Source organism: Prionailurus viverrinus, chromosome A1 (assembly GCF_022837055.1).
Source record: "Prionailurus viverrinus isolate Anna chromosome A1, UM_Priviv_1.0, whole genome shotgun sequence".
In the NCBI taxonomy this organism is placed as follows: Eukaryota; Metazoa; Chordata; class Mammalia; order Carnivora; family Felidae; genus Prionailurus; species Prionailurus viverrinus.
The window spans coordinates 140,708,718-140,723,261 of NC_062561.1; the positions used below are offsets into that span (position 1 = coordinate 140,708,718).

Consider the following 14,544-nt stretch of genomic DNA (forward strand, 5'->3'; position numbering starts at 1 on the left):
ATGAACAGGAGGTAATGAGTAAGTAAATAGTTTTTGTCTCTTGTTTTAAATTAATGAGAAATCATTTATATATTTCTTTTGGCCACCAACACAGTGGATTATTTTTTGTATTGATAATTTTTACACTGTTGAGAAGAAACAATGTTTCTGAAATTAATTTCCTAAAAGAGGAAAGGCAGATTTAGACCAGGTTTGATGATTCTAAGTACATAAAGACTGTAATAATAAAAGGTAGAACAAGTAACAGTCATCATGAATTCTGATCTTCTCAACACATAATTTAAGTGTTTATTAGTCTATAAACTCTCAGGAAAAAAGATTTTTTGATTAAGATCATCAAATATGTGTACTCACCACTGTGACTGGATGATGCTTTTCCACAACAACTGAGCTCATGGGAGGAGAAACTCCCATTATAGCTAAGCTGCTACTAATTCGGTTTTTTGAGGCAAAATCACATCTCCCTGTGATCCGGGCTGTAATTGTTTTTCCAGCTTTCTGTTGTGCAGATGTCACAATTCTGGGCACATACTAAAAAAACAAAGAAACATCCAGGTGGTACAAAATCATGGCAAAATATATAGTACTTTTTGCTTGTATAACTGATGAAGAAAATACAAAGGCACTTAAAAAATAACTGTATATTTAACCAACTTTAACATGGAAAAAATAAAACAATGAGACAAAAGGCAAGATACAGAACCACGCACCCCAAAACATCTCTTTATGACTCTGGTATGCCAACCATTTTATAAACTTTTGTAAACTTTAAAAAAACTCTTTATTCTGAAACAATTATAGACTCATAGGAAGTTGCAGAGATAGTAATAGAGAGGTCCTGTGTATTCCTCACCATTTCCTGCAGTGATTACATCTTACATAAATATAGTATAATTATGATGTCAAAGCCAGGAAGGTAACATGGGTATAATGCCTTGGTAGAGATCCGTGTCATTTTATTACATGTCTCCATTTCTGTAACTATCACTGCAGTCAAGACACAAAACCATTCTAGCACCACAGCAGTCTCCCTCCTGTGACACTTTTAGAGTCCTATCCATTTCCCTTCCTCAACTGCCCTAACCCTTGTCAACCATTATTCTGTTTTATGAATGCTTTTGATCCTTACGCATAATTAACATTACACATACGCTTTTCATTACACATATGCTTTTGTGTTCTTCCTTTTTTCTGCAGAAAATGGGATGATCATATCAAAAGGTAATGTCAGCTTTTACAGCTTTTGTTACTTACTGCTGACGATACTCCAGAAAGATTATATTTGTAACACGAATAACATATACATGTACTCACTGTTTTTCATTATCAATTAATTATATTAGCTGCTCCTCTAAGTCTGAGGTGAAACCTAGTATTTGATTCAATTTGTGGTTCCTTATTAATGTTTCATATTTGCGATTCATTTTGTCAACTACCCAAATTCTTTAATTACTTGCCAGGAATGGGTATTTCTCTCAATTAATGTTTAATTAATCCTGATGAATATTAAGCTCATCTAATAATTACAGATACTTATCTAATAGTGTAAATATTTTATCCACTTAATGTTATCTCACTTAGCTTTTTCTTTAAAAAAAATTTTTTTTAATGTTTATTTTTGAGACACACACACACACACACACACACACACACACACACACACACACAGTGTGAGCAGGGAGGGGCAGAGATAGACAGGGAGACACAGAATCCCAAGCAGGCTCCAGGCTCTGAACTGTCAGCACAGAGCCCGATGCAGGGCTCATACCCACAAACCGTGAGATCATGACCTGAACCAAAGTCGGATGCTTAACCGACTGAGCCACCCAGGCATCCCTCAGTTTTATTTTTCAGTGCACATAAATTTAAAAAATTATTGCTAATTTTGTTGTTAATTTCTTCCATAAGGTAATCAACAAACCTTCTTTAGGCAGCTGAGGTCATTATACTCTTCTAACATTTACTTATTTTGGTTTAACTTATTAAAACATTTGAAATTTCAGTGTGAATTATTAATCTAATTTTCCCTCTAACCATTTTTCCCCAAACCATATTATTAAATAGTGATCTTTCCTCACTGTTATAGTCCATCTGAGGTATCGTTCATTGAGTTCTTCATATTATCTGCATCTAGCCGCAGATGGTCACGGCTGTATATTGAAACAGATGATAGTGGGTTCCATGAGAAATGTCTCTGGGAAAATTAAAATGGTAGAATATTGATGTGTCTGGAGAACTCTAGGAAAATAGCATTCAGTGAGGTTTGGAGAGTCTTTGGAGAGTTTGGAAAGACTTAATTACAGTTGCACAGAAAACCAAGCAAAGGCAAAAACAAAGGAATCCATTCCAGGAACAAAAAATTGTACCAGAAAGGAAATGTAGGCATAGTATACATTCGTAGCTTAGCTATATTTAAATAGTCATCATAAATATTAACTTAATGCAAAGTTTGGAATATCTACATTTAAATACAGAAAAAGGACAGGGTTAGGATGGTATTTAAAAAGGCCAATTCTTTCATCCATAATAATCAGTCAACAGATAAATACTGGATAATTGATGCATGTGGAAATAAAGATATGAGCATACTACTTAAAAAATTAAAAGGTAAGTAGGAGAAAGAGCTAATAGAATTTAGGGAGAGGTATTTAGAGGACTGTTTCTCACTATAATACTTGTAGAAACTATTTGGCTAGTTAATCTAAACTTTTACGGGTCTTATGAATTTAAGAAACTAAAACTCAGATACTAAAATATTTATAGGCATGTTTTTGTGGACTAAATTCATGCTTCTGACCTTAAGGAAACCTCATCCTATTTCTTATTAAAATAAGGTATAAAATATATTCTATAAAGTGCTGTATCTTAATATTAAAAACTATTTTAAAATGTAAAATATAAATTTAATTGCTGGTAAGAACATACTTTATGAAAAATTGCAACCTGAAGTACAATTGAGCTGGTAACCTTATTTGTGCCTAGTCACATTTGAAGGGTGTAAGCACTCCCATCCATAACACCTGTTCCCACTCGGAGGGGGAAGGAATGTAAAAGAAACTGGACACGTTTTGACTGGGAGACGTTTGGAATGAGAAAACTACGGTAGTTGGAAGAATGCCCACAGCTGATAACCTTCACCCAACCAGTTGAGAACTGCTTTAAAATATCTTCAGTAAGATGAAAACATATACTCCAGTAAGCAAATAAAGACTTTAAAAAGAAACCTCTATGCATTTACTTAAATTAATAATTGTCTTAACTGACTTGCATGTTTACCAAATCAGCTTTTGGTTTTATTTTTTAGCTCTTTGTTTTCAAATGGTTTGTTCTGTAATCAGATTGCCTTACAAGTTTTGATAGATTCTTGCTTTACTTTACAAAAACTGAAATTGGAAATTACATAAAAAATAATCCACTGAATGTAGCTTATATAAAAGAGATGGCTTAATTACAATCTAGGAACCCATAGTCAGTTTGGTCCCGTGTTAAAAATTAGCAAATTAGGGGCGCCTGGGTGGCGCAGTCGGTTAAGCGTCCGACTTCAGCCAGGTCACGATCTCGCGGTCCGTGAGTTCGAGCCCCGCGTCAGGCTCTGGGCTGATGGCTTAGAGCCTGGAGCCTGTTTCAGATTCTGTGTCTCCCTCTCTCTCTGCCCCTCCCCCGTTCAGGCTCTGTCTCTCTCTGTCCTAAAAATAAATAAACGTTGAAAAAAAAAAAATTTAAAAAAAATTTAGCAAATTAATACACACGTTTTAGCATAAAATAACACCTAAGATATGTATATATAACTTCTCAAAATTTCCTGCTTTAAATGACTTTTCTTTTTAATTAAAATAATTTTTTTAATGTTTATTTATTTTGAGAGCCAGAGTGTGTGCATGAGTAGGGGAGGGGCAAAGAGAGAGGGAGAGAAAGAATCTCAGGAAGGCCCCACACACTGTCAGCAGAGCCCAACATGGGGCTTGAACCCACAAACCGTGAGATCATGATCTGAGCTAAAACCAAGAGTCATATGCTTATCCGACTGAGCCACCCAGGCGCCCCAACTGACTTTAAAATATATATATATATTTATTTATTTGGGGGACAGCGCAAGCTGGGGAGGGGCACAGAGGATCCAAAGCGGGCTCTGCACTGACAGTCTGACAGCAGTGAGCACAATGTGGGGCCTGAATTCACAAACCACTAAATCATGATGACCTGAGGCCAAAGTCGGACTCTCAACTGACTGAGCCACCCAGGTGTCTCCCCCCCACCCACCACACACACCTTTTTTTAACTGACTTTTTGACTCCATGACCAAACTTACTGGTCCCAGTCAGGATGGATCTCATTAAATCTATCTAAGAGCTTAGCTGACTTAAAAAATGCTATAAAAATGGAAATGCTAGCATTTTGTGCCCTATCAATAAAAGCAACAAAATCAAAAGGATTAAGAAAGAAAAGAGAAATGACCTATTTTTAAAACTTAATATTTGTATCTTAATATTTGACATGGAGACAATGGTTGGTTAAGAAACAAGGCTCTGTGGCCAAAGTCTGAATTCTGTCACTGATTGTGTCCACAGGCAACTCACTCACCCTCCAAACCTCAGTTTCCTCATTTATAGAATGACGAGGGCAGTGCCAAGTGTCTAATGATATCCTTTCACTTTCCATTCAGATGAAGAGGAAAGTTAAAAGAGAACATTTACTAAAGAGTTTAAAAATCCAACTAAAACCCCTCAACTATTCCAATGGTGAGTCAGAAAAAGAAAAAAGGGTCACCTATTGTTCAAACTCGTGAACTGCAATATACGTGCTCATATAACTGCCTAATTGTTATTTCTTGAAAAGTGCTTACCACCAGGAAATTCTGGTATTTTATTTAACATACTGAGGATGTCTGCAGAAAGGAAAGAATTTTACAGATGAAGGTGTTATTTTAGTAGGATGATAATCTTTCTTTTTCCAGTTGTCTGTTTCCCAGTTCTCTGCAGTTTGTTCTCTGTTACACACCTCCTTTTAGCTACTGGAAATACCAAGAAGATTGGGAAAAAGTTTTGAATGTTCATAGGAAGCCTCTGTGATTAAAATGAAAAGAAAGATAACCAGGCCTGGATCATAGGTCTCTCCTTTCCCAGTCCCAACAATGATGGGTTCGCATTAGATAAGTTACCCAACTAATATACTTGTTCCTAGTTTTGTTTATTATGGTTCTTTTCAAAAACAAGAGGACACATTTGAGGGGAATCTGAATCTGAGTATTATAATTACATAAGCAAGGAAGAAAACTAGCAGTATACTTACAGACTGATTTGCTTCTGATTTTCCTCTCCTCCAACCCTAAAGGCTATATTTATGTGAACAAAATTGAATGTGTATCTGTTTATCAAGGAGGATGTAGTTGCAAGGGCTGTCTACACTATATTGTGTTTTCAGGTTGCAAAGACTTCAAAATTATCTCAGGTGACCACACTGTTTCACAAAGTAACAAAAAAGGTGGTAAGCATACTCATTCATTCAGTTCTTCCCATATATATCCAGGTTTATATATAAATGCAAATATACAAATGGTGTAGTCATATTTGAAGGGAATTTTGAAAAATCTAGCTCTGTGGGTTATCTGAATATGCAACATGAATGACAAACCAGAAATTTAAATAGACACTCACTGTGTTTACTTAAATGAGATCATCTGTATAGGATCACACTTCAAAATGTGTAATCATGAAAAATAAACACAGCTGAACATAAGTCAGAGTTGAATTTTAGTGTCTTATTTCTAAGTCAAAACTCCCTCACACATTCAAAATTTTCTTAACAACTATATTTTTTTCACCTCTTTGAATCAAGAGCAGACATAATAGCAGATCTCAACATATTTTTCCCCACAGTCAGTAGCTTCCACAAGGCAGAAATTCAAGTCAGCTGGAATATTCAAGATGACCAATTGTCTGGCTGACTGAATGCCTCCCTTAGCTACAGAGCGCTGTCCAGGGTAATGGCACCTTCGGATGGGGAACTATACAACATAAAACCTATTCTGCAATCTTCTGTCCTCTCAGGAAAACAGTAAGGGCCAGGGAGGAGGAGGACACAAGCAAATCAGAATCCTCTCAGGAACTTTATCATACTAGACATGCCTTTGTGCCTAAGCCAAGCCAGAGTAGGGAAGAAGGACATAGTGTTTTTAAAAAGCCCTATAGAAGTAAGTCCAGTTGTATCCCTACTCCCCTCACTATGGAGAATCACTCTTTGAATAACACAGGTTTAATAAGAAGAAGGTGAGGAGTCAGAACCCTGATGTACTTTGTGTTAACTCTTCTATATTAATTAGCTTGATCAATTCCCCTTCAGGCAAGTTCTCACACAAATATCCCATCCCCATTCAGTAGTTCCACACTGTATGTACTTCTCTTAAAAGTAGCTAAGTGACTCTAGGAGAAATTATTCAAGGAGACTTGAATTAAAAATGAGAACCTAATCCAATCAAGATGGAGTAACTACAGAGTAGTGTTAATGATATATGTACATCGAGGAAAAGGGAAAGGTATAGCTGAATACAAAATATACAAAAGAGCCAGTAATCTCTAAGCCCTTGAAAAATACCCAGGAGAGTTCCCTTCAAAATAGATGAAAAAGCCTGTCATCTTCTCTTTTTCAAATCTATTTTTCCTGAACAGTTCTTGAAAAAACGTGAAATGACAAAGTTATTTTTAATTATCACTACTATAATAGAAGTTTCAGCTATTATTTTCATTATAAATTGTTTAAAAAAACTTTTTTAATGTTTATTTTGAGAGAAAGAGAGAGACAGAATGCAAGTGGAGGAGGGACAGAGAGAGAAGGAGACACAGAATAGGAGGCAGCCTCCAGGCTCTGGGCTGTCAGCACAGAGACCAACGTGGGGTTCAAACTCATGAACTGTGAGATCATGACCTGAGCCGAAGCTGGATGCTCAACTAACTGAGCCACCCAGGGGCCCCTTCATTATAAATTGTTTTAGCCACTTTGTATATTAAATATTTTCTGTGGCTTGGCCTAAATACCATACAGACTCTTCCTCCATGGGAAAACATGTTCTAAGTTAAAAATATCCAATATACAGTCAGGTTTTCAGCTCTTTTCTCACTCGGGCACCTGCATTAACTGTACTAACCATTTCTTCTGGTCCAGCAGTGGCTGCAGATCCAGTACCCAGAGTTGAGGTAACAGGAAGGTGAGCAGAAGAAGCAGAAGCAGCCCCGACAGAAGTGATGGAAGCAGCAGAGGGAAATGTGGCAGCACAGGCTGCTCCCACGGCGGCTGCTGGTGGGGATGGTGGCGGCACAATCAGTGAGGGCATCGGAGGGGCCAAAGGATCCAAATGAGCAGAATGTTCTTTTCCTTGAACGCCAGGACCATACTCTTCTTTTTTATTTGTGAAGTCTGTCCCTATCAATCACAAATTAATTCCATTAAACTTCTTACAAGTTAAGATGACCTTTATGCCCCCAACAATGAAAATACATAGTAGCTAAAACTTAGTTCTAGAGAAGATGTAGAAATTTGTCATGTATTGCATACAATGTTTAACACAGTTTATCATTATTAACTGGTTCGTGTCAGCATTAACCACTAAAGACTTCAGACCATTTCCTTCAATATGTGAAAGCTAAAGATTTGCTCTTATGTCAAAGATAAAAATATGTACTCTGCTATGATGTCAGCTGAGTAAAGTATATTGCCAAAACAGCCATCATAATAGTATGTGACCATATTATTTATGTCCTTCTGCATTATTTCATACAACTGTCCTGATAAATGGCCTCCTATTTAGATCTTCAGAATTGTTTTCTGATAACACTATACCCTTTTATTTCCATTTATTGCTACTATCCAAGCAAAATCAATGTTTTTTTTTTTTTTTTTTAAGTTTATTTATTTATTTGGAGAGAGAGAATCCCAAGCAGGCTCTGCACGGTCAGTGTGGAGCCCCATGTGGGGCTCAAACTCACAGACTGTGAGATCATGACCTGAGCCGAAATCAAGAGTCAGTCGCTCAACCAGAGCTACCCAAGTACCCTAAAATTCAATGCTTTAAATTTGATTTTTCAGCAAAAAATAATCAATAAGTAACACTAAAATTTTTACTTTTAACATTGTAAACAAAATTGATTCTTCCAAAGAGATTTATATAAATCATGAGTTAAAAATATATTTGTACACTTAACTAATTTTACTGATATTCTACATAATGATTTCTCAAAAATGAACCTTACCCTTAAATCAAAGGAGTGAGTAACATCAGCTTCCAGAAGCTAGGGCAAAGGGTTTCTTCATATTTTATATTTTTCTCCCCAGTATTAGAATTTAGTTAACATTTCCAGTAAAGACTGTATGTATGTGGCATCTAACACCAGGGTTGAGGGTTTGGAAATTCATTCACTGAGACAATTGAGAATGTGTGAACACAGGGCATTATAGACGCCCATGTGTTTTTTGTTTGTTTGTTTGTTTGTTTTTTAATGTTTTAGAGAGAGAGAGACAGAGCTTGAGCCGGGGAGGGCAGAGAGAGAAGGAGACAGAATCAGAAGCAGGCTCCAGGCTCTGAGCTGTCACCACAGAGTCAGACGTGGGGCTTGAACCCAGGAACCATGAGATCATGACCTGAACCAAATCTGTACACTCAACTGACTGAGCCATCAAGGTGCCCGCTTTTTTTTTTTTTTTTTTTTTGAAAGAGAGAGAGAGGGAGGGACAGAGAGAGGGAGAGAGAATCCCAAGGAGGCTCTGCACTGTCAGCACAGAGCCCTACACAGGGCTTGAACCCACGAACCATGAAATCATGACATGAGCCAAATAACTGACTGAGCCACCCAAGCGCCCGATGTGGGGTTCCAACTCACAAAGTGTGAGACCATGACCCGAGCTGAAGTCGGACGCCTAGCCACTCAGGCGTCCGAGCCACTCAGAATGAGCCACTCAGACTCTAAACCTCTAGACCCCTATGTTTAAACGGTTTTCGATGTCCACTTTCCATCCAGAGACTTCTCTGTGTAAGTCCTTCTCTTAGGCTATCTTTATATAAAACAGAGTAATAGCACCTCATTAACAAAGTTTAATTAGGATTCTAAGGGACATGTCCTTTGAAATCCTCTGATGAGAGAGACTAACTCAGTGTAAAAGCACCATTTTGTTTTAAAAACAAAACATAGGGGCGCCTGGGTGGCGTAGTCGGTTAAGTGTCCGACTTCAGCCAGGTCACGATCTCGCGGTCCGTGAGTTCGAGCCCCGCGTCAGGCTCTGGGCTGATGGCTTGGAGCCTGGAGCCTGTTTCCGATTCTGTGTCTCCCTCTCTCTCTGCCCCTCCCCCGTTCATGCTCTGTCTCTCTCTGTCCCAAAAATTAAAAAAAACAAACAAACAAACAAAAAAAAAACATAGTTTTAACATGTTTTTGACAGTAATTCACACTGTGTCTTTTTAGGTGGGTGGAAGACTTCTCATCTGTGGAACCAGTACAAAGGTCAGGTCTCACAATGAGATTCCCTGGAATAGAGGTAGCTGACTAACTTGTTAATGTGGGCTGATTTATGCAGTTCCATTTTGGTCAATCGCTGTAAGTTTAATAATTATTGTCGCTTTAACTGGGGTAAGTTTTTTCATCTGTAAAGGATTTTTTTCCTGTTCCCAAAATTGCTTTAATATTTGGCCGGTATCATTTTAAAGGTCATTTTTGCTGTCATATTTTGCCTTCTTCATAAAACTTCTAATTTCCAACCTTTAAGATATAGGATACTGCACAGCATGAGATGCACTTAGATCATGGACAGCAGAGTCAGGAAACATAAAAAAAAAAAAACAGTATTTTGCTATGACAAGATAGGTACGTCAGGAATATTGCATTATTTTCTTTAATGTTTACTTATTTTGAGAGACAGAGGGTGCACACGGGCGGGGTAGGGGCAGAGAGAGTGGGGAAGAGAGAGGATCCCAAGCAGGCTCCATGCTCAGCGTGGAGCTGATGCGGCAATCGATCCCAGGCCCGTGGGATCATGACCTGAGCTGAAATCAAGAGTTGTATACTCAACTGACTGAGCGACCCAGATGCCTCAGGAACAATGCATTATAAACAACAGTTGTTTTAGGGGAAGAAATGGGGCCAAAAGTATTTTTTTCCCTAGTGAGAATTAAAAATTTTTTAAACCTGTTAATAAAATGCCAGAAAATTACACATCACAGAGCAAATCCAGCATGAGGTTACTTCTGCCTTTGGGAGCTCCACCAACACTATTGCTAGTGGATATCTCACTATTCCTGTCAATTTTATCCCCCATTGTGATGATCAACAAAGCACCAGGCCACTCAAAACAGTTGAGATCCCAGAACTTGGCATTAGTTGTGGATAAAAGGAGATTTAAAAGCAACAGGGGCAAAACAAATCATGTTGTGTAATTATCAGAATACATTTTCTCCAAATCCTGTTGTGGATATTTGCCTGTAGGAGACATAGCTATATTTGAATTTAAAATTTAAGATGGTAAATTTATTAAAGGTGGTAAAACACTGTCCTAGTCAATTCATAACCTGCTTACATAGGTTATGAGAAAGAGGTCTCTTATAATTGAATGTAGGAAGTTCTTATTTTTTTTTCATTTTTTAAAAATGTTTATTATTTTCAGAGACAAAGAGAGACAGAGCATGAGTGGGGGAGGGGCAGAGAGAGGAGACACAGAATCCGAAGTGGGCTCCAGGCTCTGAGCTGTCAGCACAGAGCCTGATGTGGGGCTTGAACTCATAAACCGTGAGATCATGACATGCATTGAAGTTGGACGCTTCACCGACTGAGCCACCCAGGTGCCCCTGAATGTAGGAAGTTCTAATGATAAAATCTGTCACTTGTGAAACCTAGGATCTATACCTAATACCTATAAGTAGGTAATTAAGTTCTTCAATTTAATACATACAACTTACTAATAATGACAACTGGTGGTGGTGGTGAGTTTGTTTTTAGTGTTGACACTGAATTGAAAGACCATACTGGAAAAATCAAGAATTCCTTTGGATATTAGCAAGATAAACTAGTCAGCCTTGAGATTCTAGAATTCTAAGTTTTGAACCTGCATGTGGGCCACACACACCAGGACTGCTTCAGAAAAAAGTTATCTGCCTTAACTTCCTAGCATCCACAACATGAACAAGTTGAATAATAAATGTTTGATGATGCCTTAAAAGGTTATGGTTATGACAGCCATAGAAAAGTTATTCAATGGACTGGAATATTAATGGTGTTACAAAATGAAACTGTCTCATAAAGTGTGAGTCTCAAATAGGATTTAATGTGAAGAAATACTGCAAAAAATGTTCATGTACTTACATAAAACAGGCTGACTTCAGACTGCAATAATTATGCCATTACTTATCATCTTACATGTCAAAGTATTTTTTGTCTTTTAAAGAGCTTTCAATTATATTTCACTGCATTTCCTCAAGAATCCTTTGTGAACAGGTAGGGAAGATTTATATTATCTTCTTTGTTCAGAGAAGAAAACTAAAACCCAATAAGGAAAATAGGCCTCAGTGCAAATTGGTGACAAAGGATTCGTGTGATTTGCTTTTCTAAGCCATGCTGAAAAACAATGACACGATCCACACAGATTCCAGCCAACACATGGACTTTTCTTAAAATAAAATTATTTTACTTGACTTCTGTAGATAGGCCTATATTTATATTTCAGTTTCAGTTGAGGCATCTCTTAAATTGAAGACAAGCATTTAAAAAAAAAATTTTTTTAATGTTTATTTTTGAGAGACAGAGAGAGACAGACAGACAGAGACAGAGACAGAGCATGAGCATGAGCAGGGAAGGGGCAGACACAGAGACACAGAATCCAAAGCAGGCTCCAGGCTCTGAGCAGTCAGCACAAAGTCCGATGGGGGCTCGAACTCACAAGCCATGAGATCGTGACCTGAGCTGAAGTCAGACACTCAACCTCCTAAGCCACTCAGGCACCCCAAAGACAAGCAATATTTAAAATGGGACACCATGACTAGATAAATATTTCATCAACAAAATAGTCCAAAGAATTTGGCTATTTGATCAACAAATACAAATTTTGTACTTAAAGGTACTGCAATTATTAGTTAAAAGAGCCTTAAAATAATGTTACATTCATTACATTTGAATGTTATACATTCAAAACATCATTTTAACATTGACCCTAAACACTTAAGAGTTGACTGTTTACTTGATCATATCTAAGATACCATAAGTAGCCAAGACTAAGTGATTTTTTATGGCAGATTATGATACCATGAAGTTAAAACTACCCATACCTGGGGGCACCTGGGTGGCTCAGTCGGTTAAGTGTCCAACTCTTGATTTCGGCTCAGGTCATAATGTCAAAGTTCATGAGTTCGAGCCCCATATGGGGCTCCACGCTGACCGTGCAGAGCCTGCTTGGGATTCTCTCTCTCTCTGCCCCTACCCCACTCATGCTCACTCTCTCTCTCAAAATAAATAAACTTTAAAAAATTTATTTAAAAAATCTAAAAAATAAAAACAATTAAAAAAAATACCAGTACCTGGTCAAGGCCTATTCTTGGCAGAAAATTAGTATTACAGACCACACCAATCACTGAAATATCCTCAAATCCTTTTCAAAGTAGACAGAGAACCTTAAATACTAACCTGTATCGCCTTTGTTTTGAAATATAGTCATAGCTTCGAGATTTAATGCACACACCCCCCTCATGAAAGCTTTCTTCATGGAATCTTCAAAATGCTCTTTTTCATGCTGCATTCTTTGGATCTCAACTTTTGCATTTTCCAAAGCTCCAGATAACTAATTAAGGGGAATTTTTAAAAAGAAGAAAAAGATTTGAGATACAAGGAAGGATATTATTTACTGTTCAAAAAACAGCCTTATACTGTGAAGTGTTTTTTTGTTTGTTTGTTTTTTTTTTTTTACAAAAGAGTAAGCTATGTTTATTTAAAGTCACAAGCAGTTGACGGACTCCGTATGACTCAGACTACAAGGAAACCATTCTACTTCATTCCATTCTGAGTCCTAGGGAGGCCCAGACTGGCAGGAGTGCTGCTTGGGGCCCGCTGACAGGTTTAAAGGTTTCTCACTGACGGCAATCTGTGACTGTGTGAGATTGGCCAGGCAGGTCACCATTAGCAGGTCACTGATGTTGCTGTTGAGCATGGTCTCAAAGTTATCAGGAACTATCTTGGGTACTTGGTTAACCAAATTCATTAAGAAGCGGCCCACAGTATCGTCAGCTGACGGCTTTCCACACAGCACGTCCTCTGCATGCCACAACACTGTGCTCAGGGCATCCTAGACGCCAGCCGATGCCCCTCCTACTTGCTGCAAGTTGCTTGACAGTCTGATCACTGGGTTGGGGCTAAAACAGGTCTTCGTGATCTGGTCAACTGCGATGTGTTCGGTGTCAGAATATGCATAGTGCACTGTCAGAGGTGTGGACATCCCCCCAGGGACGCCCATTAAAGTGCCGACATAGGTAGCCGTTCCTGAGGTGAATGGGGTTGGGGGCTTCAGGGCTGTAGTATTCCTGAATCGGCACAGAATTCTCTATGAAGTCACGGCCTGTGGCGTACCAGCCCAGGATGAGCTCATCTGGAGTGACTTTCTTGGTAATTCACACATGTGCTTAGTGAATGCCATGTCAACAGCCACCTCATCTTGACTCACTGTGCAGCACTAAAAGGCAGTTTGTGACTTCCACTGAATGCTAGTCAACAGGTCCCAGCAGGGTCCCAATAACTTGGGCAGCACCTTCACTGAGTGTCTTGTGGCTGTCTGCAACAGAGGCCAAATGACCAGGTGGAGCCCAACCGCACGGCTGCTGGGGCGGGGGCCTGAGAGGGCAGGACCAGGCAGTGACAACACTGGGTCTGTGCTGTGGTGTGGCCGAGAGCCTGTGGTCCTAGCCAATGCAGCTGCCAGGTATGAGGAGGAGGCTAGAGCTGGTGTTGGAGCCAGAAGTGGCGCTGAGGCTGTGGGGCTGGGGTGGGGGTGGGGGCGGGGGCTGGGGCTGGCGCTGCCAGTGTGGCCATCTTGTTGAGCTGTGAAGTCACTTTTGTGTCAAACACTAAACACTTTACCGCACACCTCTTCCGCTATGCATCTCAATTTATTTTAAAAGGTGCATCTTACCTCATTCCTAACTGTAAGATGGAGGTTCAAACAAGGAAAATTTCATACCAGTCCCACCAAAGGGTGCTGACGTGTTTTACTTATAAAGATATGTCATTTCTTACCATAAAACATTCATGCAGAATAATACCCAAAATACATGAAGAGCCACAAGCTCTCACCTCTTCAGAAAAAAATACCTAAATGCAATATTAACAGAATTTCCACCCTTCCTTCCTTCCTTTCTCTAAATGTCACTTAGAGAACTTAAAGTGCAAAGTGACATTAGGTAAAACACTCTTTCCCATCGACCAAATCTGAAGGGACTGCATTTTTTTTTTTGTATGTCATTTTGAATTGCAGAAAATTATTGGTACAATGACACTTATTTTTAACGTTAAGAACTTAGTACTATGA

General features: G+C 38.6%; 1 protein-coding gene, 1 long non-coding RNA gene and 1 pseudogene across 7 annotated transcripts in view; 1 reads left to right on the plus strand and 2 right to left on the minus strand.

Annotated features, from left to right (window-relative positions):
- The window catches only part of POC5 (POC5 centriolar protein), a 41,953-nt gene that overhangs the window by 2,803 nt on the left and 24,606 nt on the right, over positions 1-14,544 (minus strand). For 5 of the 6 annotated variants that reach the window (XM_047860404.1, XM_047860410.1, XM_047860397.1 and 2 more), the window contains 3 exons: positions 12,654-12,807; positions 7,142-7,416; positions 355-531 (listed from right to left, as the gene is read on the minus strand). In XM_047860404.1, the coding sequence (XP_047716360.1) occupies positions 355-531; positions 7,142-7,416; positions 12,654-12,807 (606 nt within the window). Of the gene's footprint in view, positions 1-354; positions 532-2,078; positions 2,195-7,141; positions 7,417-12,653; positions 12,808-14,544 lie in introns of those variants that run through there. The other variant, XM_047860420.1, reaches the window with a different exon arrangement.
- On the plus strand, positions 2,191-5,869 carry LOC125166571 (uncharacterized). Its single transcript, XR_007152467.1, has 2 exons — positions 2,191-3,195; positions 4,664-5,869. It is a non-coding gene; the product is annotated as an uncharacterized LOC125166571 (long non-coding RNA).
- LOC125166553 (eukaryotic translation initiation factor 3 subunit F-like) lies at positions 12,866-14,219 on the minus strand (annotated as a pseudogene).